The sequence below is a fragment of the Poecilia mexicana genome, unplaced genomic scaffold, assembly GCF_051168715.1.
Source record: "Poecilia mexicana isolate PSO_F unplaced genomic scaffold, ASM5116871v1 scaffold_13, whole genome shotgun sequence".
NCBI classification, from domain to species: domain Eukaryota; kingdom Metazoa; phylum Chordata; class Actinopteri; order Cyprinodontiformes; family Poeciliidae; genus Poecilia; species Poecilia mexicana.
In genome coordinates, this window is record NW_028263382.1 from 22,979,481 (window position 1) to 23,002,654 (window position 23,174).

At 38.3% G+C, this 23,174-nt stretch overlaps 1 protein-coding gene and 2 long non-coding RNA genes across 5 annotated transcripts in view; 2 read left to right on the forward strand and 1 right to left on the reverse strand.

Moving 5' to 3' along the window:
• The window catches only part of LOC148155824 (uncharacterized), a 426,895-nt gene that overhangs the window by 29,959 nt on the left and 373,762 nt on the right, over positions 1 to 23,174 (reverse strand). The window lies entirely within an intron of this gene.
• Positions 1,165 to 22,333, forward strand: LOC106922769 (HHIP-like protein 1). The gene is made up of 16 exons (XM_014995467.2): positions 1,165 to 1,533; positions 1,698 to 1,928; positions 3,240 to 3,649; positions 6,870 to 7,134; positions 7,221 to 7,500; positions 7,606 to 7,731; positions 7,807 to 7,950; positions 8,400 to 8,512; positions 8,818 to 8,958; positions 10,460 to 10,534; positions 10,661 to 10,787; positions 11,207 to 11,352; positions 11,891 to 11,972; positions 12,570 to 12,652; positions 16,159 to 16,440; positions 20,357 to 22,333. The coding sequence occupies exons 3-16, from the start codon at positions 3,338 to 3,340 to the stop codon at positions 21,064 to 21,066; spliced, it is 2,886 nt and encodes a 961-aa protein (XP_014850953.2). The 5' UTR covers positions 1,165 to 1,533; positions 1,698 to 1,928; positions 3,240 to 3,337; the 3' UTR covers positions 21,067 to 22,333.
• LOC148155827 (uncharacterized) lies at positions 13,065 to 15,376 on the forward strand. Of its 3 annotated transcripts, none has more exons than XR_015765099.1 (6): positions 13,065 to 13,629; positions 14,220 to 14,329; positions 14,419 to 14,536; positions 14,713 to 14,780; positions 14,855 to 14,970; positions 15,070 to 15,376. It is a non-coding gene; the product is annotated as an uncharacterized LOC148155827 (long non-coding RNA). The 3 variants fall into 3 exon arrangements; XR_015765100.1 differs by having other exon boundaries at positions 14,241 to 14,329; XR_015765098.1 differs by lacking the exon at positions 13,065 to 13,629 and having other exon boundaries at positions 13,644 to 14,329.

Consider the following 23,174-nt stretch of genomic DNA (forward strand, 5'->3'; position numbering starts at 1 on the left):
AAAGGTGATGTTCACATGAATATTTACTTTTGGAGAAAACTGATTTGATTAACTTTTTTAATTCATTCCCCTAATGATGCAATGTTTTAAATTTCATGAATAAATGAAACAATGAAGAAGGAAGCCTTTTATGTCACATAAATCAAGAGCCTAAAAGCTTTCAGAGTGGATCCATGTAATGTTTTGTTAATGCTTTTATGTGTGTGTGTGTGTGTGTGTGTGTGTGTGTGTGTGTGTGTGTGTGTGTGTGTGTGTGTGTGTGTGTGTGTGTGTGGGTAGGAGAGACATGCTTGTAGATGTGGGGATGTTTGTTTGAATTTTGGCATCTGTATGTCTGGGAAAAATACCACCTCCACACAAGTTAGCACATTTAAAAATTTAAACTTAACCTTTATTTGTTATTGAATATGACACAGTGCATGCGTACAAGAAATAAAAAAAAGCACTTTAAATATTCTACAACACTCTTCTTTATTAAAACTCTGTCAAAATCCAGGAGTTCTGCAATGTTTTATTTTTGCTAATATTTGGCTCATGATTTGATCACTTTCTCCAGCTGCTTATTGTGATCAGGCTCTTTGATTTTTTTTCTTTCTACAAATTAGAAGCTGTTTTTTTTCTCCAACATTTCAAGTGGGTTAAATCCCTCAAAAGCTTGCTGCTATTAATGTGTCCTTGTGTGTTTCAGCCTGCAAAGTTACTTACTTCTGCTGCAAAAATGGCCATTCTTCTATACTGATCCACTGGCATAAAGTTACTTGCAAGTGTTATGTGTCTGCTCCAAGACAAGCCAGACAATAGTTCCCAAAATCAGAATATCTGAAGAAAAAAATAAATCAATTCAAAATACTTAACTGTCTTTACATTTTGTTTTGATACTGTTAGAAGTTTTTCATTACTGGAGCAAGAGGGCGATGCAGATGGAGCGCAAATGTAGCTCTGGATGCAAACGTTGGCTAGCTGGGCTCTTTAAAATAAGATTCAGGTTTGGAATTGTGCCTGGAGAATCCATTGGACTTCACTTCCAGCACACGTCCTGATTCATCTGACCACACGCATACACACAGAGCAGTGCTCTCTCTCACACACACACGCACGCATACATAAATACACACAAACATACAGCGGCGTGAGTCTGTCTGGAGGCGGCGCAGACAGAGAGGAGGTGTGGGAATGCAGAAGGTTGTGAGGGGGAGCTAAGAGGGAGGAAAGATGAAAAGTTGCAACTCCAGGGCTATATGTGCCACATGCGACGGGAAGGAATGTCTTTGTGAGCTAAAAAGCCAACGAAGAGAGAGAAAGGAGGAGGAAGAGGAGGGGTGAGGACGCACAGTGGGAAGGCTTTCAGCCAAGGCTGCAGCGTGGCTCCATGTGGAAATGAAAGAACCTCTCTCACACTTTTTCTGCTGTCTCTCCCCGTGCATGGCTTTCACTCACTGCAGCAGCAAGTGAGAGCGTCCAGAGCAAACATAGGGAGAGTCTCAAGGTGACCTCGGTCTGGGAGTAAATATTTTTCTGAAACCTTGGATGAAGGTGAAACTCTATTTTGAAAAGCCTTCCTTGAAGTTTTGTATCCTTTATTTATTTATTTTTTTTAAAGATTCAGTGTTATGCTGTGGTTTAAGTGTGTGAGAACTGACTGAGATGCGATGCACTCTTGAATTCAGCTACTGCATGATTTGTGTTGTGATCCACAGGTGTCGTTGCTGTCTGGACTGAAGCACAAAAACCTTTGTGACAATAAGAGTCCACTGGATCTGAGTCAAGCTGAAAATATTCTATGACATTTGCACATGAAATTGGGAAACTGTATGAGTTTTGTGAGTCGATGATGTAACCCACTGTGTGCACTCTGAGGTTCCCTTGCAGACAGCTATGATGCTGGGCTAGTGTGTTTTCACACGTTCATGCTTCTAGAGACCAGCTATGTAAGTTCACACATCATATGAACTGTTAAAATTGTGTTTATGTGTCAAATGAATAATAATAATTTTGCACCCAATAATTGAAATTCAGCAAATGTCTGTAATCTTGAACTAAACTGGTTTGGTTAGTTTCTCATCTTTAATGTTTTTGCTAGTAAAGACTGCTAAAATAAAAGGTGAAACATTGTGATATGCAAACACTCTTAAAAGTTTCAGATCAGTAAAACAAGTTGTGCATCAGACAAAGTAAACTGGGTTATATTAAAACTGGAAGTTCAAATGATTACTTAATTTGTTACAGGAAAATAGTGAGTTTATGATCCAACTTGATCTTTTGTGAAAAGGTTATTACCCCCTAAAAGTGACTTTACCATCTTTTGATGCAACTGCTACCATCAGTTGTTTATGATGACTGGCTATGGGTCAGTCACATCCCTGTCAGAAGATTGGCCATCCCACTTTGCAAAATCAGGAGGTTTTAGGAGAATGAGCACTCTGTTTAAGGTCCCAGTGTGTAATCTTAGTGAAATTAAGCTCTGGTCTTTGACTAAGCCACTAATTAGGCTACTTTATTTAGATTTTTTAAAGTTATTTGGGGGTAAACGTGCTGGTGTGCGACATTTGTACTCTTGATCTAAGGGATACAAACTGATGCTGTCCTGGGTTCTCCTCCTATATGGGTCGTTGGAGTGATTGTGGAGTGATATTGGTAAACTGGCCACTGGAGTGAAAGTTAATCTCTATTCCATTTTCCCCCATTTGGGGTTAAAGGCTTTTGCTGTGGTTTATCTCAGTGAAAGTTTTAGAAAAGTCTTTGTCACTGATTCAGTGACTTTGGTTTTGATCTGTTCTTGAATTTTTTTGGACAACGTTTTCTGTTTTTTTTAATGTTTTTAGTTCTGTCAGATCTTTTTTTATGTTATAGATCAGGCAATTCTCTTACGTGGGAGCAGCTGGTAGATATTATTTCATGACTTAGGGTCACATTAAATTAAACGCTTTTTTCTTTTAAAAAAAACAAAAAACAAAAAAATAACATCATGATCAGCCAGTTTTGTCTGATGGCCAACTTGTCCACCAAACTAGGATAAACTAACTTTTATCATCTGCATCAAATCACAAATGTCCAGGTTTCCCTTTGATAACAAAATATCAAATATCAGCCTCCTTTAATTCAAAGCTAATAGAATCAGACCCGTCATTCATTAAAACATTCATTCATAAGATTATACAGTCACCGACTATGGAGGTTCTACATTGAGATCCACTAAATAACTAACCAATAACTTTAACTGTCTCATTTGTGTTCCATAGATCCTGTTGGAGACTGGTGTATTTTCACATCAAAGCTGCATTGGTTATTTATTTACTTTCTGGGTGAAGGGAAAGACGATCCTGAACAGAGTGGCAGCATGACTCTATATTCCAATGATTTGGTCCATCAGAAGAACTTGCAGTGCACAGGTTTCCCTGCATATCTGCTCCTCACCCTGATGCTGCTCCTCCAGGTCTGGAGGGGCAGCTGTCACCCACAATGCTTGGATTACAAACCTCCATTTGGGCCTCAGCAGCCATTAGTCTTCTGCACAGATTATACAAAGTTTGGATGCTGCGATTTGCAGAAGGATGAAGAGATATCAAGGAAGTATGACTTAATTATGGAAAATTTTGACACTTTGGGTTCAGCAAGATGTGGTAAATACATAAGCAGCATCCTCTGCCAGGTAAGAGGATAATATCTTTATGCATCTTTGCAATTATTTGACATGTCTTAATGATCATTTTGTATGCGATTCTTTTGTATGTCTGAGGTTGTTGTGTTCTACATATTTGTGATTTTTGCTTAAATGCAGAAACGCCATCAAAGGGGAAAACCAAAACGAGTTCTTGACCTTTTACACGCTATCCCCACTCACTTCTCATGCTTCCAAAACATTCTGCCTAGCATAATTTAGGAACATCTGTTCTAAGGCGCTCATTTGTTTTGTTTTCATTTTCTTGAAAAAGTGAGAAAAAAAAATTGTCTGGGAAATAAATTAAAACCTAAAAAAAAAAACACATTGAAAACATCACAAACCAAGTTCAACAACTGCCGCCAGCACTTATTTTTACTTGCACTTTTTTTCATTACAGTTATGACTCACACTTACAGCTTGAAATGTGTTTCTAAGTTTAGAAGTTAGTGTGATAATCCTGCATCTGCTGCAGTCTTTGTTTGGAAAATTATTTCATCCACTAACCATTTCTATTTCCGTATGTTTTACTTTCCCTAATCTTAAACACATCCTGGCACTAAAGCCCAGAATCCCCGTCACTGGACTGAGCCTTGAAGCTCACTCCCCTCGCTGATTACATAATTACGTGCTGACTTTGCAGCCCAGATGCTAACTACGTGCAGCCTTTGTGTGGAAATTGAGTGATAGGTGCGGCACCAATTTGCTGTAGCCTTCACAGATAAACTGAGCAGGCTAACATATTTTTGTTAAATATCATGAGTAACATAAACAAAATGGTTTACGTTTTCATTTTTATTTTTTTTTGTTGGGGTGGAGGAGGTACCACAATGCTATGAAAATACTAAATACACGTCTCTCTTGAAGTTCAGTGAAGCATATTCTATGTAAAAGCAGTGACAAATCACCAAATCCTAAAATATAGGTTCTACCGCTGTGGAAATTATAGCCCACAGTAGTTCTTTCCATGCAGGGCAGGCTGGGTTGTGTGTGTAATGACAGTGCTGCAAAGTGTCTATGAGTTTACTCCTGTTAGGAAGGTTTTAGTGTTGGCTTGCCACTGAGCAGTGTAAATTTATAAGGTTAAGAAGTGATTTTATTTTAAGTTAGGTTATAAAACTTTCATTGGAGGAATGCTAAGAGGAAATGAGTTGACTATGACCAGCTCAAAATAAGCTGGTGATAGTTTTGCTTTAAAAACGGTTTCATTTTCTTTTTTTTTTAGTGTTTGGTATAAAAATAGTCTTTGATGGTTTGAGATAAAAAAGAAAGCACCGATTGGTAGTCAAATTACTTTAAAGGCCTGAGTTTTCAGCTGAGTTTAACCCGCCACACACAGGTTCTCTGTTTGACAAACCTGGTATTACTAATGACCCAAACAGAGAAAGAAAGTCCTGAATATTGTGGTATAGATCTATTATTCGTTTCTTTGGACTGAAAAGTTGGTGTTTTATAATGAGAGTATTGGGCTGCAACTTCAACCTTCAATATATCAAACATATTAAACTTTTTTTTTCTAAACTAATGCAGTTAAGGCTTTAAAAGTATTGATCATATACTAGAAACAACTTTTTTTTTTACCCCAGTTTTAATACTTAAGGAGAACTGTTCACCCCTCAGAATGTTGTTCTACTGTTTTTACAATTTTATCTGGGTAACTGGATATTTATTAACCAAGCTATGAATGCCAGTGTTGGGGGAGGGAAATTGAGGTAGTCTATGTTATTGGGTGAAGAAACACACACCAGGAGAGCAACGTGTCTAGATTCGCCTCATCTTCCCTAACGAAGGCAACAATAACATCTCTTTTACTGTTGCACACCTGTCTGCAGTCTGTCTGGCAGCAGACGGGCATTGTAGTCAGCAACAATGTCTTGGTAAACATAATATTGCATCTCTGACACTTTCTCTTAAGTGTATCATCCCTGACGTATCATTAGTTGACCTCATTATCTCCAAATATATCATTTTAGATGAGAAAGTTCTTTTCAGTCTGGTTTTCAAATCCCAGAATCTGAGAATCTGAGATGATGAGGATTTTTAATTACATATTTCTGGGGACAAATACAACTAGATGCACCAGCAGCATGTGCCTGTTGTGTAGGCATTTGTGCTGTCACACTGGAGTCATTTAGATTGTACCTGCATCTAATAACGTTTTTGTTTTTGGTCTATATGATTTCTGCTTTATAGTCATATGGGGTCCAACAGTGCTTGATGTTTTCATTCCTTCACTACAGTTCAATCATTGTAATGTTTAGTATGTTCATGTCAAATGAGAAGTCAGTGTAGCCTTCCATATGATCAGATGCTCAAACTCAAACTTGCATTCAAAGCAGCGGAGCAGCTTTGCTTAGTTTTTCTAAGGCTGTCCCTGACCACCGTGTGGAAGAAGCTAATTTCAACCTTGTATTCATGTCTGCACAAACTGTAAAATGAACTGTAATAATATCCCAGGTCCCTCTTGAAAATGAGATCTAGATCTCAACAGGGTTTACCTGGTTAAATAAAGGGAATAATAATAAAAATAAATAAATATTCACCCTAAATGCAACTGGACTTCTACTATCTCTTGAAAATTGAAAATGTTTTTTTTTTGTTTCATACCTAAAAGGCTTTTCCAGTTTGCATGAGAGATGTAATGTCTTCAAGAAACAACAGAAGAAGTTCAATTTTCATACGTAAGACTGTCACATCCTGGATGACTGAGAATCTACACACCAATGTCTACTATTGCAGTATAACTCTTTTTTTCTTTATCGCTTTTGCAGAAACAGTTTTATCAATGACTACCTGTTCACTTTGGAGCCCATTTTAAAACGAGCTATTTGAAAGTAATTTCCTTGTCAACATTCCTAGATTTGTTGTCCTGATTCAGATTTTCCCTTTCGGGCTTCATCCTGTGCGACAGTGTCACATGTCCAGTGGTTCGCGTGTCGTGCCACTGAATTTCCTCACCATTCTGGGTGTGGACAGTGTGGTTGTGACTTAATAACAAAGTGGACCTGCCTTGCATTCATTTATGCTGTAGCTGTATATAACCCTGATCTGACCACTTAACAGTATGGCACAGAGAAGCCCTGGCAGTATTTCTACAACACTGTTTATGGGATTCAGACAGTTTATAATCTCCATTTATGAGATGAAGCAAATAATAAGACTAAGTCTGAATTTCCACAAACGACTAATAGGTTCTAATTTCCTTTTTCAGGAGTGTTCTCCATATGCTGCCCACCTATATGATGCTGAGGATGCCAACACACCAATGAGGGTTCTGCCAGGGCTATGTGGAGACTACTGCTCAGACTACTGGCGGGACTGTCGATACACACTCAGCTTGCTCCTGGAGGACAAGGGGAACCTACAACAGTTTGCAAACTTGACTGCTGCAATAGAGGAGGACCGCAGACGTTTCTGTGACTTTCTGGAGCTCAAAGACAAACAGTATTGCTACCCAAATGTTTTGACAGATGCAGGTACAGGTTAATGTATTAGCCCTAATCTACGTCACGAATTATCCCTCAATATAAAGCCGGTAATACGCAGTTTCTTCCGTCAACAGAACTGAACGCTAACCTCGGATTAGTACGGGAGGATTCTACAGGCTGTCTGGAAGTGTGCCTGCAGGAAGTTGCCAATGGTCTCCGCAACCCCGTGGCCATGATCCATGCAGACGACGGAAGCCATCGCTTCTTTGTTGCAGAGCAGCTGGGTTATGTGTGGGTGTATTTGGCTAATGGCTCCAGGATCGACCGTCCTTTCCTCAACCTCACCAAGGCTGTGCTCACGTCTCGATGGACCGGGGATGAGAGGGGATTCCTCTGCATTGCCTTGCATCCAAGGTTCTTACTTCTAGTTCTTCATAAAAGTTATGAAACACAGTGTCATTTTTTTATTTTGTTTTTGCAACACTGAGAAATAAGACCGAGCATTGCTTCTATTCTCAGGTTCACCACAGTCAGAAAAGCATATGTTTACTACTCAGTGTCTGTGAAGAAGGAAGAGAGAATAAGAATCAGCGAGTTTACGCTCTCAGACCACGATGATAACCAGCTCGATCATTCCTCTGAGAGGTACAAACTTAACATTTCATCTACGTGTTTATTTTAAAAAGCAGAAGCACACTTATCATTTTCATTCTCGTACAGAATGATCCTGGAGGTGGTGGAGCCAGCTTCTAACCACAATGGTGGGCAGCTGCTTTTTGGCCATGATGGATATCTCTACATTTTTATTGGAGACGGCGGACGAGCCGGAGACCCATTTGGAAAGTTTGGCAATTCACAGAACAAGTTGGTATAATTTTCACATTTTCACTTAAATCCACTTTTACTAATGAAGCTTTCGTCACAATTTAAATTCTGAACATTAAAATGAATTATCAAGTATCCTTTTTTGGGGGTTTGCAGACAAAATTATTGTTGATCATCCTTAAGTTCCTCTAGGAACAGGGCATAGATTACTTTATTAGGTCTATTTACTCTACACTGGTGTGCAGAGAGAAAAAGAGAAGTAGATAAAGAGTGAAGAAAAACTGGAAAGTTGACAAAACAAATTATTACTACTCAGTAGTAATAAAACTCTACTGGAAGTAGAGAAAAACAAAGGAGATGATTTAAAACTGGAAATATTGTGAGACTGATAGGAAAAATTTGAACAATTTTAGCATTAATCATAGAAAGAGAAAGGTATCGTCTTGGCCTCCAAGTATATCAATCTTTTCTTTCTTTGTAATTGACAGATCAGCACTTCTTGGCAAAGTGCTCCGCATTGACATCGACAACATTGATGAAAGCACTCCATACACCATTCCCTCTGACAATCCATTCGTAGGGGAGCAGGGAGCAAGGCCTGGTAAATCCTTTCAGTTCTGATCAAATCTGAAATAGAAAACATTTTCTAAAATATCAGATTCAGATTTTAGCTAAGATATATGACATCTTATTTTGCATGAGCAAAGCAGCTTCTGTTTTCTTTTCCCAGAGATGCCTAGTTCGGCTTTCTATATATATATATATATATATATATATATATATATATATATATATATATATATATATATATATATATATATATATATATATATATTTTATTTTTATTTTTTTCATCCAGCCCATAAGAAAGTGTGCAACTATCCTGTCGGGTTTATTTCTTTGCAGAGATTTATGCCTATGGAGTTCGCAACATGTGGCGATGCTCCATTGACCGCGGTGACCCTGCTACAGGCGCAGGCAGAGGCAGGATGTTTTGTGGTGATGTTGGCCAGAATAAATACGAAGAGATAGACCTCATTGTTAAAGGTAGGAGGTTACAGGATCCTGTTTTTTCTTTTCTCACATTGAAGTCCTTTATGTTGAATGTGTGCAGAAGCTGAAAATAGCCATGCTTTATTTTTTCAAAAATAATGGAACAGCAAAAGTTTGTGTAAAGACCTACTGTGTTTCCCCGAAAGTAAGACAGTGTCTTACTTTCTTTTTATCCCCAAAAGCCCCACTATGTCTTACTTTCGGGGTATGTCTTATATTGGAAAAAAATTGTTGAATTTTTTGTTTTAACCATAAAATTAACATTTATTAACAACCTGAACAGTATTGTATTCACCACAAAACAGTTTTATAAAAGGAAGTGGAGAGGGGGACGGCGCATGCGTGGGCAGGAGGCGGCGCTCATTTGGATCAGACAGAGGCGGCAGACGCGGTGACGTATGGAGGGGGGGCGGCGCGGAAGTGGGCAGGAGGCGGCGCTCATTAAGATCAGAGGGAGGTGGCAGACGCGGCGACGTATGGAGAGGGGGACGGTGCGGACGTGGGCAGGAGGCGGCGCGCAGCTAGATGAGAGGCGTTTCCCCGAAAAGTAAGACATATGTCTTACTTTCGGGGTACGGCTTATATTAGCCGACCCCCCTGAAGCCCCCGATACGTCTTACAATCGGGGGTGTCTTACTATCGAGGAAACACGGTACTAACATTTTTCAATCCAGAAAAAGCAACAAAAAAAAAAATCTCATAAAATGAACACAAGAAACTTCAGTTAAGCCATAATAATGTCATGATTTCAGTATATGAGAATTTGCCTTAATGACATCTGCATCCTGGCTTTATTCTCTTCTGATCAAAATAGACTATTTATTTAGATTTTCTACAAAATTCTGTGCTAATTGAATAACTAGCTTATTTAAGATGGATGAACAAGCAAAATGTTAATTTATTAACAGAGTAAAAAAAGAAAAATAATGGACTGAGAAAATAGATGAGCTGCATTTTAAAGCTTTTCATGCAAACAGAACAGAGTGCACTGACAGTCTGCAAAGCCTGGATGAACAAAAGAAAAGCAAAGAAAGATTAAAATATCAGTTACAAAGCAGGTTGAACTATGAATAAATATAAAGAGGAAAATAGTCCCAAAATCTACTGTGTACCTGAATAGGCAGATGTGTCATTGTTGAGCCTACAGGCCTCTATGATGCAAGACAAAACTAAAAACAAGTTAAAACCTATGTTTAGATTAGCACATCCTTGTCCTTCCTAGCCAAAGTGCAGACAGAGATTAGTGTTTTTAAAAACAATACACATCTTTATGTTTACATCTTTTCACATTTCAACCACATTTATTTACACATTGTACACTATGGATTGAAGGGAATAGTTTTTGCTTCTGTGTTTTGAACAACATTTTTGCTTAAAAACCTTAAAAGGACTTTTCCGTTCCTAAATATTTGCGATGATCTGACTTGTTCATATTTGGAAAGAAAACTGATTTGCCTGTAAATCTCTGAGACTCTGAGAACCCTTTTATTTGAAGGAGGAAACTATGGATGGAGGGCCAAAGAAGGCTTCAGCTGTTATGACCGCAAGCTCTGCCAGAACTCATCCCTGGGTGAGTTACTCTGCGTTGTTCAAAGGACAATAGAAAAGCAAAATCTGAAGAGTAAAATGTAAAAAAGAAAAAAAAAATGTGTTGTGTAATGTGGTATGCATTTGATCTGTATCTCTCATTTTGCAGATGATATTTTGCCAATCTTTGACTACCCCCATAAACTGGGAAAATCAGTGACAGGCGGATACGTCTATAGAGGTTGCGAGATGCCCAACCTGAATGGACTTTACATCTTTGGAGATTTCATGAGCGGGTAGATGTTGAAATAATGTATTAACATTTTCAAAATTGTAAAAACTTTATTGATGTTTTTACTCTATCTGGACACAATCAGACAACACTGAACATGCCGAACAAAGAAAAGTGTCATGTTAAAACTGTAGCAATGATTATGACTGTTGTGTGGTTAAAATGTAAGAAATACATTTCTGAACAAATACATTTCATAGGGAGCACCTTTCTAGAGCTAATATTGATTTCTTCATTTATAGGAATATTTATTTCTTGTCAAGTATTCATGTGAATATTTCTCTTGCATCCACATACAATAATGAGAAAAAGACAGCTTTCATTAGTCGGCTGTATTTGATGTAGATTTTGCTGGACTCTGTTGACAGTCTTGGAAACTATTCTGCCTTCTGACCGTATTTAAATGTCTCCCTTTGTGTTTAGGCGTCTAATGTCTTTGAAGGAGAACGAGGCTACAGGTGAATGGCAGTATAATGAGATCTGCATGGGAAAAGACCAGACCTGCAAATTTCCCAAACTCATCAACAGCTACTATAGATACATAATCTCCTTTGCTGAAGACGAAGCAGGTAATGATTTTGTGTGCGGATATTCAGTGTTTCCGAGTTCTCTGGTAATTATTATTTTAATTATTGTTATTCATTTATGAATCGAAAAAGTCAATTTATTTTCAGAGAAAAAAAGGTCCTTGAACCCACACATAGGATAGAACATACTGTGCCTTGTTTCTGATGAGTAAGGAGAGGTTTATTGTAAAGTCTGTTTTGAATTATCAGCTGCTGATTAATGAGGTAAAATGTTGCACACGCTGCTACTTTTTCCATTTTCTTTTTTACGAAGCTCTTGAAAGTGGGAGATTTAAAGGCGTAGCAAACTATGAATGCATTTTCAAACAGATATTTTTGGAAATTATATTATTTATATGTCACTTCAGCAATAATGTTATTACCTTTATGATATTGGGCTTTCTTTTGTCTACCCTTAAAGTATATGATTTCTTTGTTTTTCTTCCGATCCTGTTCTCTTGCTGTTTTCCATCTGGTTCCTTTCATCTTTCCTCCTATGTACGCCTGTAATCCCTCCTCCTTTCCTCTGTACATTTTCCAGGAGAGCTGTACTTCTTATCCACAGGAGTCCCAAGTGCCACAGCCAGATCTGGAGTCATCTATAAAATAGTGGATCCTTCCAGGTAGCAAGATAGAATAACTCTCATAAGTCCTTTTTTTAATGTTCTTTTTTAAAAAACTTCATCAAGTACAGTAAATGTATTACAATGCAAAAGTAATAAGAAAGACACGGGCTGTTATATTTTCCTCAATATCCCATATGAAATACTTTTTTAAGTTCTACATGAGCTCATAAAAAAGTTTGTAACCCAGAACATACATTAAGTTCTGTCATTTTTATGGCTATTTGGATTCTTAGTCATTGTAAAATTGTTCTGAAGTACAATGTGTCTTAATTTATGACTTTTAGCAGAAAACAGTGCTTTTGTCAAGAAAGCAAAAAAACAAAACAAGACAAAAAAAACCCAGAAATGTCCACATTTATAGGTCCGTTATAGCGTCAAGTATCTTGGCAATGTTAGGCTGTTTCTATGCTAATGGATTTGTCTGCAGAAACATTTGCAACTGGTCATTTACCTGTAGAACTGATTCATTTGCGATGCAGCCATGGTCAAAAAACATATAGATGCCACGCAATGACTGTGGCTTGTTTGAAAATATCAAATTTAAATTGTCTTCTCTGCTCTACTTCATGTTTTCTTATTCTTTTGACTATGCAGACGAGCACCACCTGGAAAATGCAGCATCAAGCCTCGGCCTGTGAAGATAAAGGGAAAACTTATTCATTTCTACCCCAGAGAGGGTATGTAATGGAGGGGATACTTTTACATTTCAGTTAGTAGCCTGAAGCACGTTTAGCTCCACAGTCAAAATATGACAAAAGCTAGTTAGTCCACACTTCTCTAAAACTGTGTTTGCTTCTTTAACCCTCCCTCGAAGAGGTTAAAGAAAAAACTCAGGAGGAGCACGACAAATGTCACTGTTGAACAGCGGGGGAGGCTGAGCGGTTGTCTCAGCCTGTCAGTTCCCAAAACCACACACAAAAAAAACCTTGTACACAGTAAAAAATGCTGGGTTATTTTCATAACCCAATTTCTGGGTTGAAGCTGTTGGGTCATAGGTTGGGTTAGTTTGACCAAATATTGGGTCAAAATTCATAACTCATGAGTTGGGTCAGAAATTTATCGGAAGTCTACATCTTACACACTTCTGTTGGGCCAGGAGTTGGGTGGGTAGATTTACCCAAACGGTTGGGTTAAAGATGAAACTTGGAAGAAGCCACGCCCCTCTTCACAAGCCTCCATTTTCAACATGACTGTGAACATTGCATAACGGACTTCTCCTCTACTTTGAAATAAGACATGGTAAGTAAAAAGAAGATAAAGTTTCAACGTTTATAGAATTTTATACATAAATTGAATTTATTTCAAACATGTTTGATATTTATTTTTATGGTTATTTAAAATGTTTATTACGGTAGGTTCCTCTGACAAAGAGCTTCGGTGTTGCTACAATACGGATGTTGGGGAAAAAATAGATGAAGGGGAAGGGCACAATTTGTCAAGTAAATTAAATTCAGTTTTTAATATAACCTCAATCATATTTGTTCGTAACTTAACATAGTCAAATTTTTAAAAATCGATTTAGTTTTAAAAGAAAAGGTAGTTGACGGTTTGTCCCCTGATTTTTGCAATATGCGCGCGCATCCTTAGCGGGCTGAGGCTACGTGTTCGAACACCAGCAGTAATGGCGGAGGAGAGCGAGAAGAGCTTTAATAATGTGGGTATATTATGCTTTTTGAAAATAAAATAACTTTTGCAAAGTTATTAGGCGATAAATTAGTTGTGTAAACCTGAATTATGCGCTCGGTTTATTAACATATAGCTTAATTACAAACATGCTCGGACGTGTTCGCACTTATCGCTCCCCTCCAGCCGCCGGCTCGTCTCGCCCTCTGTCAGTTGACCGGGCGGAGCGGCTCGTTAAGCCGAGAGAGAACGACCGTCTCCCGGCACATTGCTTTCAAACTCCCGCTGGTTTTAGGCAACGAATTAAAAGCAAAACTAAGACAATATCTAATGTTAATGTTTGCTCATTTTATTATTATTGTTACTACGGTATTAATTACAAATACATTTATTTAAAGTTGGTGCTGAAAGTTATTCAGCACTAAGTTTGTGTTAAGTTTTACTTCTAAATTAAATTATATGTCATTTTATTTTATTAAGTGCTATATTTATTTTTAGGAACATAAAATTACTCTGAACATTTGAAATTGCTGGCTAATTACAAGTTATTTGCAGTTGAGACAGCTATAAGATTTAATTCAGTCATTAAAGTTTGATTTGTGATTTTGTCTTTTCTGATAGATTTTGTAATTTTACATCCAGGATCTTCAGGAGAATTAAGCGAAACCCAAACTCCTCGTTCTCAACGAAGACCTTCTGCATGACCAAGAACATGAGTCTGCTCCCTCAAGGTATTGAAGCTCAGAAGAAATGTTCTCTAAAATGTTGTCATGCTTTTTAGTTACTGTAACATTTTAACACTAACTTATGTTTGATACAGAAGATGATGTAGTCCTGCAGCTGCTGCCAGTACCCCTTCCTGCTCCACCTTACTAATTTGGGAGAAGTTTCAGATCCATCAACCTGGAAATTCAGATGTTTTCATTGATATCCAGCCTGTAAGTCAACCTTCATCTCTGAATAATGCTCAGATTGTTTAAGTGCATCACATTCAATAGTGAGGTTTTGTGTTAAACTAGAATCAGTCAGAAATTAGTTTTTGAGAATGTATCTCTTTACCTTTAAATTCACTAAAGGCCTGTTTTTGTGCTTCTCTCTCTTGTTCTCAACGAAGATCTTTTGTATGGCCAAGAAGAGAAAGGAGCGGCCGTCTTCTCAACAACATGAATTTTCTCCCTTAAGGTATTGAAGCTCAAGAGATGTTTATAAACTGTTAACATTTAACATTTTAACACAAGCTTATGTTTCCCATGCAGACAAGATGATGTAGCCCTGCAGCTGCTGCCAGTGCTCCTCCCTACTTACACATTTGGGAGAAGAGTTTCAGATCCATCAACCTGGAAGTTCAGAGGGTTTCATTGATATCCAGCCTGTAAGTCAACATTCATCTCTGAATCATGCTCAAATTGTTTGCTGTTTATATAAGTTCATCACTAATGGCCTGTTATTTTCTGTCTTCTCTCTCCATCAGGTTGGGACAAACCTGGTGGTCCATCTACAAAATGTGACAACCTGTATGTCCTCATGCAGGGAGACAGGCAAAATGCTAAAGTGTCGTTAAAAATGCTCCTTGTTTAATGGCTGAAAGGTTTACTTGTAGTTTGCTTTAAAACAGACTTTTTTTCATTAAATGTTTTCTAATATGGAGTAACAGATACTTCTGGAGTTGTAGCCAAATGAATTGAAGTGATTTAACTACTTATGTTTTGTAACTTTTGTAAATGAAATTGCTGGCTCTATATATGTATCATGTGGAAATAAAAGAAGCTTTAAATTCATATGTCTTTTAATCCTGTTTTTATATAGTGAAATTTAAAATAATTTTTTTTAACCCAACTATAGTGGTATAATAACCCTTGTGTTGGGTTATGAATTTCAACCCAATTTTGGGTCAGTTTAACCAATTTAAACAAGTCAATTTAACCCAACGTTTGGTTAGTTGCCATGACCCAATGTGCTGGGTCAAACCCTCAACCCAACCCAGTTGGGTTAAAACAACCCAGCGTTGGGTCGGTCCATATTTGACCCAGCGCTGGGTTACGTATTGGGTTATTTTTAACCCAGCAGTTTTTACTGTGTAGGAGCACACATGGGGCTAGTGCAACCCCGCTGGACTGCACAAAAAGCTAAAAGCTTGTGGGGTCCAAATGACCTCATCTTTTAAGACCGTGGGAGGGTTACGTAGCGAGGTTGAGCAGGGGGTCAGGACAGCACAGAGAAACAAAACAATAAATTTAACTTCCTAACCTATTTTAACCTAATGGTACAATTGAAGGACTTTAAGTGGAGGCTTTTGGAAGATGGATCAGGCTTTTTATACACCAGTCAGAACCAAACTAAGCTAAGGACCAGACTGATCCAGAATTGGATCAGTCTGAATTGACTTTGAAAAGTTTGCATGTTTCACAGGAAGATATTTGCACATATTCTGTGAGTAATTTGCTATAATTCAAGTTGTCACTAATATGCTTATAGTTTGAAGACCAAAAGAAATACCTTACATAAATTGTGAAAGTCCAGATTTGTATCGTTAAAAAAGCTTTTTTGTCTCCGTTTTCAGAGTTCGTAGTCAACAAGAAACCAACCACAACACCTCTTCCCACCACGACCACTCCGAAATCCACAACTACGAAGAAACAGACAATACGGAGACCAATAATTATAAGAAAACCTCCGATGCCAACAAGACAAACAAAAGGGAAAATAGCTCGACCGCAGCCAACAGCAGCAGCAGAAAGAAAGACGACGCAGTCTGCACCGATAAAGACTACGTTGACCACAACAGTAAAACCGACTGCTGTCCAGAGGGGCGCAACAATCCCTGTCACAACGCCGTCCACTGGTAGGCCTGCTGGTGCACCTGCTTATCATCCTAGCTCCACTGCCTATTCACATTCTGGCTCAGCTGTTAACACATCTTCTAAACCCACACACAGAGTATTTCACACCGAGGTGCGAGGACAGGGAGCTCGTATTAACACTGGAGCTTTTCTGCGCTGCACTATGTTCTTGCTTTATGCTATAGCAGTTCAATGACTGAGTGAATTGTGACTCTGAAGGCGACTTTACAAAGGATTCCTTTCAGTCAGCACCCAGACTGTGATGTGCTTGGCATCTTGGTGAATAACGACCTGATAGAGGAGACGGTTGCTGTGTTAGACAACACTGTGCTCTTGGTTTTTCAGCTTCAGGGTTCTAAAAGATCAAATATATTGGCTTTTTTTCTTTTTTTTTGTTTGATAGGGTTTTATCTAATAAGAATTGCTTTATTATTTAGTATCAGAGCCTAAGAATATGTCTGTGTCTTAGTGAGCATTTTGACAAGATTTAGATTTTGCAGGGTGATTTTTACTTTCTGTAGGACTTTTTGAATATGCAATAGATAACAGATAATTTTGAGATATGGAAAGGAGAACGGATATGGATCTTGTGTTTCAGAACACTATTTTAGTTTCCCTGAGAGAGGCAAAATGCTCTTTGGTGCTTCTTCTGTGGTTCTTGATAAAAGTAAGAAATGCGGCAAAAAAAATCAAAAAATCTTGAACTCTTTTCTCACGGTCAGCTATCAAGCTGTACAAATTGTCAATGGGAAAACTTTAATTTTAACTTTAAAAGCTCAGTTCAAAGTGATAATTGATACAACACAATCTAAAGCAAAAATTACTCTGGAATTTTTGATGTCCAGGTACATTCTTTGATATAAAAAAAAAAAATCACTTTCGCTGATGGGTTTGCAAGTACTTTTCTCTGTCCAAACTGTTCAAACAATTGTTAAATTTCATGCACAAAAACAAAGAGCATTGAAGAAAAACTTTGTTTGATCCACCTTCAAACCCACCTGTGGGGTTCTTGGGATTTCTGATGCACACCTTTAGAGAAGTTAATGGTTGGCTTAGGAACAATAAAGTTAACAGTTTGTCAGGTCACTCTATGTCTCAAAGGATATGATGTTGGTGTATCTCTCCTGGATGTCGTGAAATTTTAGGAATTCAGAAGGTGCTAAGATCCGGGAATATGAAATCAGGCAAATCCTCCATCTGTAGAAACACCTTCTGAAGACTTGGCATTTGCCATTTATGTCTGAACCTGTTTTCAAATAGTTATTCTCCACTTTGCCCTCTTGATACTGAATATAACCAGAAATGTCTCCATAAAAATGATTCACATGTACAAATTAAGTTACTCTATGGGGGGGTTTTGGTATAAAAAGTGAATTTAAAATTGTGCTGAGCATTTAATTTTGTTTTATTTTACGGACATTCTAAATTAAATTATTATTATGGCTGGAAATAGCTTAATTTTACTACTATAATTTTTTATATATAATATACTCTTCGATGCAGCTTTTCAAAGTTTACCTTTTTTGCGAGGTTAAACAATTTCTCTATTATTTATACGTTTAAATGGCAATAAAGTAAGTTACATTAAGGTAAGTTATTTAAAATAATCACAGAAGTCTCAAATGTTTAAGATTGTGTTGTTCTTTGGTTTTGTTTTAATATTAATAGGTGCTCAAATGCCAACTTGAAACATTTGCACAAAGACTCAAGTAGAGAGGAAAGTTAAGTGGCCATCAGTTCCTGCTTAGAACCTGCTAACATGCTTCTCTTTGGCTGGTACAAAAGTTTTTGTTGCAGGACAAATTCTTATTTATGTCAGATATTTGCACTAATTTAAATCAAGTACTGGGGCTAATTTATTTTGAATAAATGTTTCTTCTTCAGCTTCAGCTCGGACAATCCTCCTTGTGTGTCTGTGTCAATGTTTTCTGTTTGTGGCTCTTCACAATAACATCACTCTCAGAAATATTGCAATTTGGTTTAACGGGGAACAGTCGGCATTTTCATGCTCAAATGCCCTCCGTTGTGGTTGAATTGAAGCAATTCAGCGAGGCAGAGTGGGCAAAAAAATCTCTCACAAAGATGTAAAACACCCATTGATGCAGTTGTCAACAACAAAGGTGGTAAACCTAATCGAAAAGTTAGGCGACAATATCTTTTGAATATTTAGTCGGGATCTTTTGTATCTATTGCTAAAATTTGTTTGATTATTCAAATGTGTCAAAAAAGTAAAAATAGATGTTTGTGAAGTGGTGAATACTTTCTCACGGCATTGTTGATAAAAATCACTGCTACTTAAAAATGATCCAATTACCAACTTCATATTCAAACATATCACATTTTCATAATCCTAATAAGAACATGCAGTCATTGATATACTTGGATGACTGTCACAAAAACTCATGGAAAAATAATAACTCAAACATTACTCTGTCTCTTGACTTATTTGCACAATCGTGTTGCTGTAATGCTTTAACAAGCCTCTGCTGAGCTAAATGTTCCCGTAATCTCTGCAGCTCTTGATTTAAAGCAAAAAGACTGATTTATCTGCTTTACAATGTTTCATTAGGACCATTTTTTAAAAAGCTAAGGGAAAGGACAAGCTTTGAAGAACCATTTTAGATTGCCATTAAATATCCATCCATTGTCTTACTTGCTTATCCCTAGTGGGGCTGTGAGCGGCGCTGGTGCCTGTCTCCGGTGGTCAGCAGGCGAGAGGCGGGGGTCACCCTGGACGGGTCACAAGTCCGTCGCAGGGCAACACAGAGACAGACAGGACAAACAACCATTCACACACACCTAAGGAGAATTTTAGAGAGACCAATCAACCCAACGGTCTTGTTTTTGGACTGTGGGAGGAAGCCAGAGCATTTTCTTGTAAATCTCCCAAACTAAAGGATTTCTAACCTGGTGTTTAAAATCAAATCAAGTAACATAATATCTTACTTATTCATCATGTGCACTGGTCAATGTCAAGTGATTTGATATAAGGTTTTTATCCAGATGTAGTTGCATTTTAAACCAAAGATTTCTATCAGCAGATAGATAACAGGATGCTGCCGCCACACACTCTAGCTAACGCTTACTAACAACATTGCTCACGACTAAAGGGGAACTCATATTGGGTGTGCAGCCGTGCATCATGTTAAATGATACACATCGGTTGGCACCTTTAACAGAGTGGATGCATTAGGCTGAAAGGCCTACAGCAGGGGTGTCCAAAGTCTGTCCTCAACATTTGGCATCCTGCATCTCTTAGTTCTTTCCCTGGTGGTAGTTTGTACTTCTTCATCATGTCAATGTTCTCCAGGGATCTGATCATGACCCCATCATTTGATCCATGTGTGTTGTACCGGGGCTGGACATCTGTACAATTTTCGTCCTTTTCCGGGACTCCAGGAATGTTCCTGCAGTCCAGTTTTGGAAGTTCCTGCAACTTGTTCTTCACACATTATCTGGGCAGAAGTTTTCTCTTGTGGGCTGCCCAGTAATAATTGTGTTAGGAATTCTGAGTCCAAAATTTGAAGTGGACATACCTGTGGGACTTCTCCATGATGAGTTCTTGTGAAGTATTAAATGTCCTGGCAAGAGAGAACTCTGTTCATATTCCTTACCACTTTAGAGCTAATTTCTTCAAAATTTTCATTGGTCAGATTTAGATAAAGCATTAGCATATGTCTGGACTTCCGCTGAGGATGGATCAGAAGCTCTTCCACTTTGGAAAGGACGAGTGCTGGCACCAACCTGACCCTACTGGTGTTTATTTAATGGAAAATAAAAGGGGAATATTTTGTGTGTTGCCTTTATGAGTGGCTTTGCATCAATGGTTAAGATTTTTTTAAAAAGTTAATGTCTGTCAGCTTTAGCTCAATATTAAATTATATTTAAATAAAGAGGGTGATTCTGTCTCTCCCTCAGGTTATCGTGCAACCATCATGACTCCAGTCCGCTCTAGGATTTCTCAAACCTCAATCTGCAGCACAACTTCACCAAAAAGATATTGGGGACCACCTACACACCCTGCTAGGGCCACCTCCCCACCTTTAAACCCACCACAATCCCCTTCTCCTACTACATTTCAGTCTCTGACAACAACATGGGCACCTTATACAAGCCAGACAGCCAACAAGCCCCCGGAAACACCGGTCAGCAGCACCACGTTACCTAAAGTCCGGAATGAAAAACTGTGGCCTGGAGCGAAGTCACAAAGTGCTGGAGAGACCAACCAAGTCAACAAAAGGCCAAAAGGTCGAGGACGTGGTAACAAGCGAGGAAAAGGAGGGAGAAGGCTTCCTTCTGGCTCTGTGCGGCTTGTGAGCGCAGACGGCATGCCAGATCGAGGCAGGGTGGAGATCTTCATCAGAGGAGAGTGGGGGACGGTGTGCGATGACCTGTTCACGAGGAAGGCAGGTACGGTCGTATGTCGGCAGCTCGGCTTCACAACTGCGCTGACAGTGATGAAGAGGGCCGCGCTGGGCGAGGCCAGCAGCAGGGTCAGGATCCTGCTGGATGATGTGGAGTGTGAGGGTGAGGAAAGATCCCTGCTGGAATGCAAGAGGTCAAAAGTGGGGAAACACAACTGTTCTCATGAGGAGGATGTAGGGGTGATCTGCGGTTACCAGACATAAAGAGGAAGAAGAGGCTGCCACACCTAAAGTTTTACTCTCGATTTTCTGAAAAGTGATGTGTTGTTTCTGTTTCTGAAAACCAGAAATGACCTGGTATGCTTGATCGAGTTGGCGAGTATTGTTTTCTGTATCGTCTGGTCTCGCTCAGTTTTACCAATTACCTTAAAGCAGTGGATTTAAACTGGAGTTTGTGAGAGCTGGCATCCTGCAACTTTTAGATGTGTTCATTGTCCTACACACTTGAATTAAAAGGCCAAACTGGATCACTAGCATCACAGACCGTCTCTGCAGAGCTCTTCTAATGACCCAACATTGTAACCAGGTGTGCGTAAGCAAAGAGATATCTAAAGTTGCCAGACACCAGCCTTTGAGGACTGGAGTTTGAGATCGCTTGCCTTACAGCAATGTTTCTCAACTCCGGTCCTCACGCCCCCCTGCCTTGGCTGTTTTAGGTGTTTCCCTTCTGCCACGCACCTGGCTTGAATCTGTGAGAGATTAAGTGGCCTCTGCAGCGCTTGACGACTGCAGAAGAGGTCATGCAATCATTTGAATCAGGTTTTCTGGAACAGAGACACATCTAAAATATTCCTGAGGACTGGAATTGAGAAACACTGCCTTAGAGCAGCAGCAAGGTGAAGAAAATATGTTTTGTAAAGTGGCAGTGGACCAACGTGCCTCAGGGGGAAATGTACTTCATGATTTTAATCAACACCAGAAACTACTTTCAAATAAGGATGCATGTGATTTCAAAGTGAGATGTGTGTGTGTTGATAAAAAATGTCTAACCCACTATAGAAAACATATGTAAATCTGGGATCCAGAAACTTGGCAAGTTGTCTTTCTGTCTAAATAGTTTTCTGCTGACTGCTTTTTTCAACAGAACAAAACAAACACATCAATATGAAAACACAGCAGTGATAAAATGTTACATTTTCCCGTTTTTGAGAATTTATGATTTCTATTTTTTTTCATGTTTGTTTACATGCACATTTATTTTTCTGCTGTTAACTAAGGTAACGTTTGTCAAAGCAACGACAAAATTATATTCACTGGTGCAGAATCTGACGCCATTTTGATAAACTCCTTGATTAATGAAGAAACCAACCAAACCAGTATTTCAAACAGGAAATGAGACATAAATACATTTTTTAATTATTAAAAACCAAGTCTTTGTGTTGCAAAATATGTATTTTTACATTTTACAGTTTCAGAATATTTTGTACACTCAAGTTGTAAATTGTTATAATAAATTTTCTGAAACACAGAATCCTTTGCACAGTGAGTGGAATAACATTTGATCACAATATTATTTCAACTCCTGGTAGCCGCATAGTCTCACACTGAAAAGTAAGAAAACAAAAATCAATCTCAAAATCACATTTATTTTGGTCACAAAATCACTGGTGGATTGTCTAACATTTCGGATTAAATAAATAAATGTGACTGAAACATTTCTATTTCAAAACAGAAATGCTGCTTTAAACAGGAACCTTTAATCAGTAAGCAATTCTATTCTACTTTACTTGGATAAAAATTTGATTAGCAGAAAATCACACATCCTTTATGAATCTGAGGTTTTGTCTTCCACACTGAGTAAATATAGTAAAATTAAATCAGGACAGAAGTTTATGCTCCTGCAATAAAAGATGTAGGTCTTCACCTCAAGTATCAGATGCCTCCGCACGCCTACGAATAAACTTATAGCAAATTCTTATTTTCTCATTCTCCTTTATTTCATACAAAATGTGTTCTTGAGAGGAAAACAAACATGGAAACAAAGAAGCTGCTTTTCTTGTAATGTAGTCGTCGTGTCTCAAGCTCAGTTCTAACGTTATTGGTCTGCATTAACTTTCCATCGCTCTCGACAGGAAGTGTTACTTAGAGTAACACATTAATTATTATTAATATTAATAATAATAATAATAATGATAATAATAATAATAATATGTGAAGTATCAGTGTGGCTTTCAGACTTATCTTTATCATGACAGCTCCAGTCATCAATTAAATCATGTTATTATGGCCAGAGTCAAAGGACAACCACACATTCTTTCAAGATGGGGCTTCTCGTAAAAGGCGTTTGTAGGGGTTTAAACGCCTTTTTATAG

What these genes read in the sequence shown, in the direction of transcription:
- LOC106922769 (XM_014995467.2), top strand. Translation starts at nt 3,338, where the DNA reads ATGACTCTATATTCCAATGATTTGGTCCATCAGAAGAACTTGCAGTGC. An exon ending in GATAGACCTCATTGTTAAAG is followed by an intron (nt 8,959 to 10,459) that starts GTAGGAGGTTAC and finishes TTTTATTTGAAG; the next exon opens with GAGGAAACTATGGATGGAGG. An exon ending in TTTGGAGATTTCATGAGCGG is followed by an intron (nt 10,788 to 11,206) that starts GTAGATGTTGAA and finishes CTTTGTGTTTAG; the next exon opens with GCGTCTAATGTCTTTGAAGG.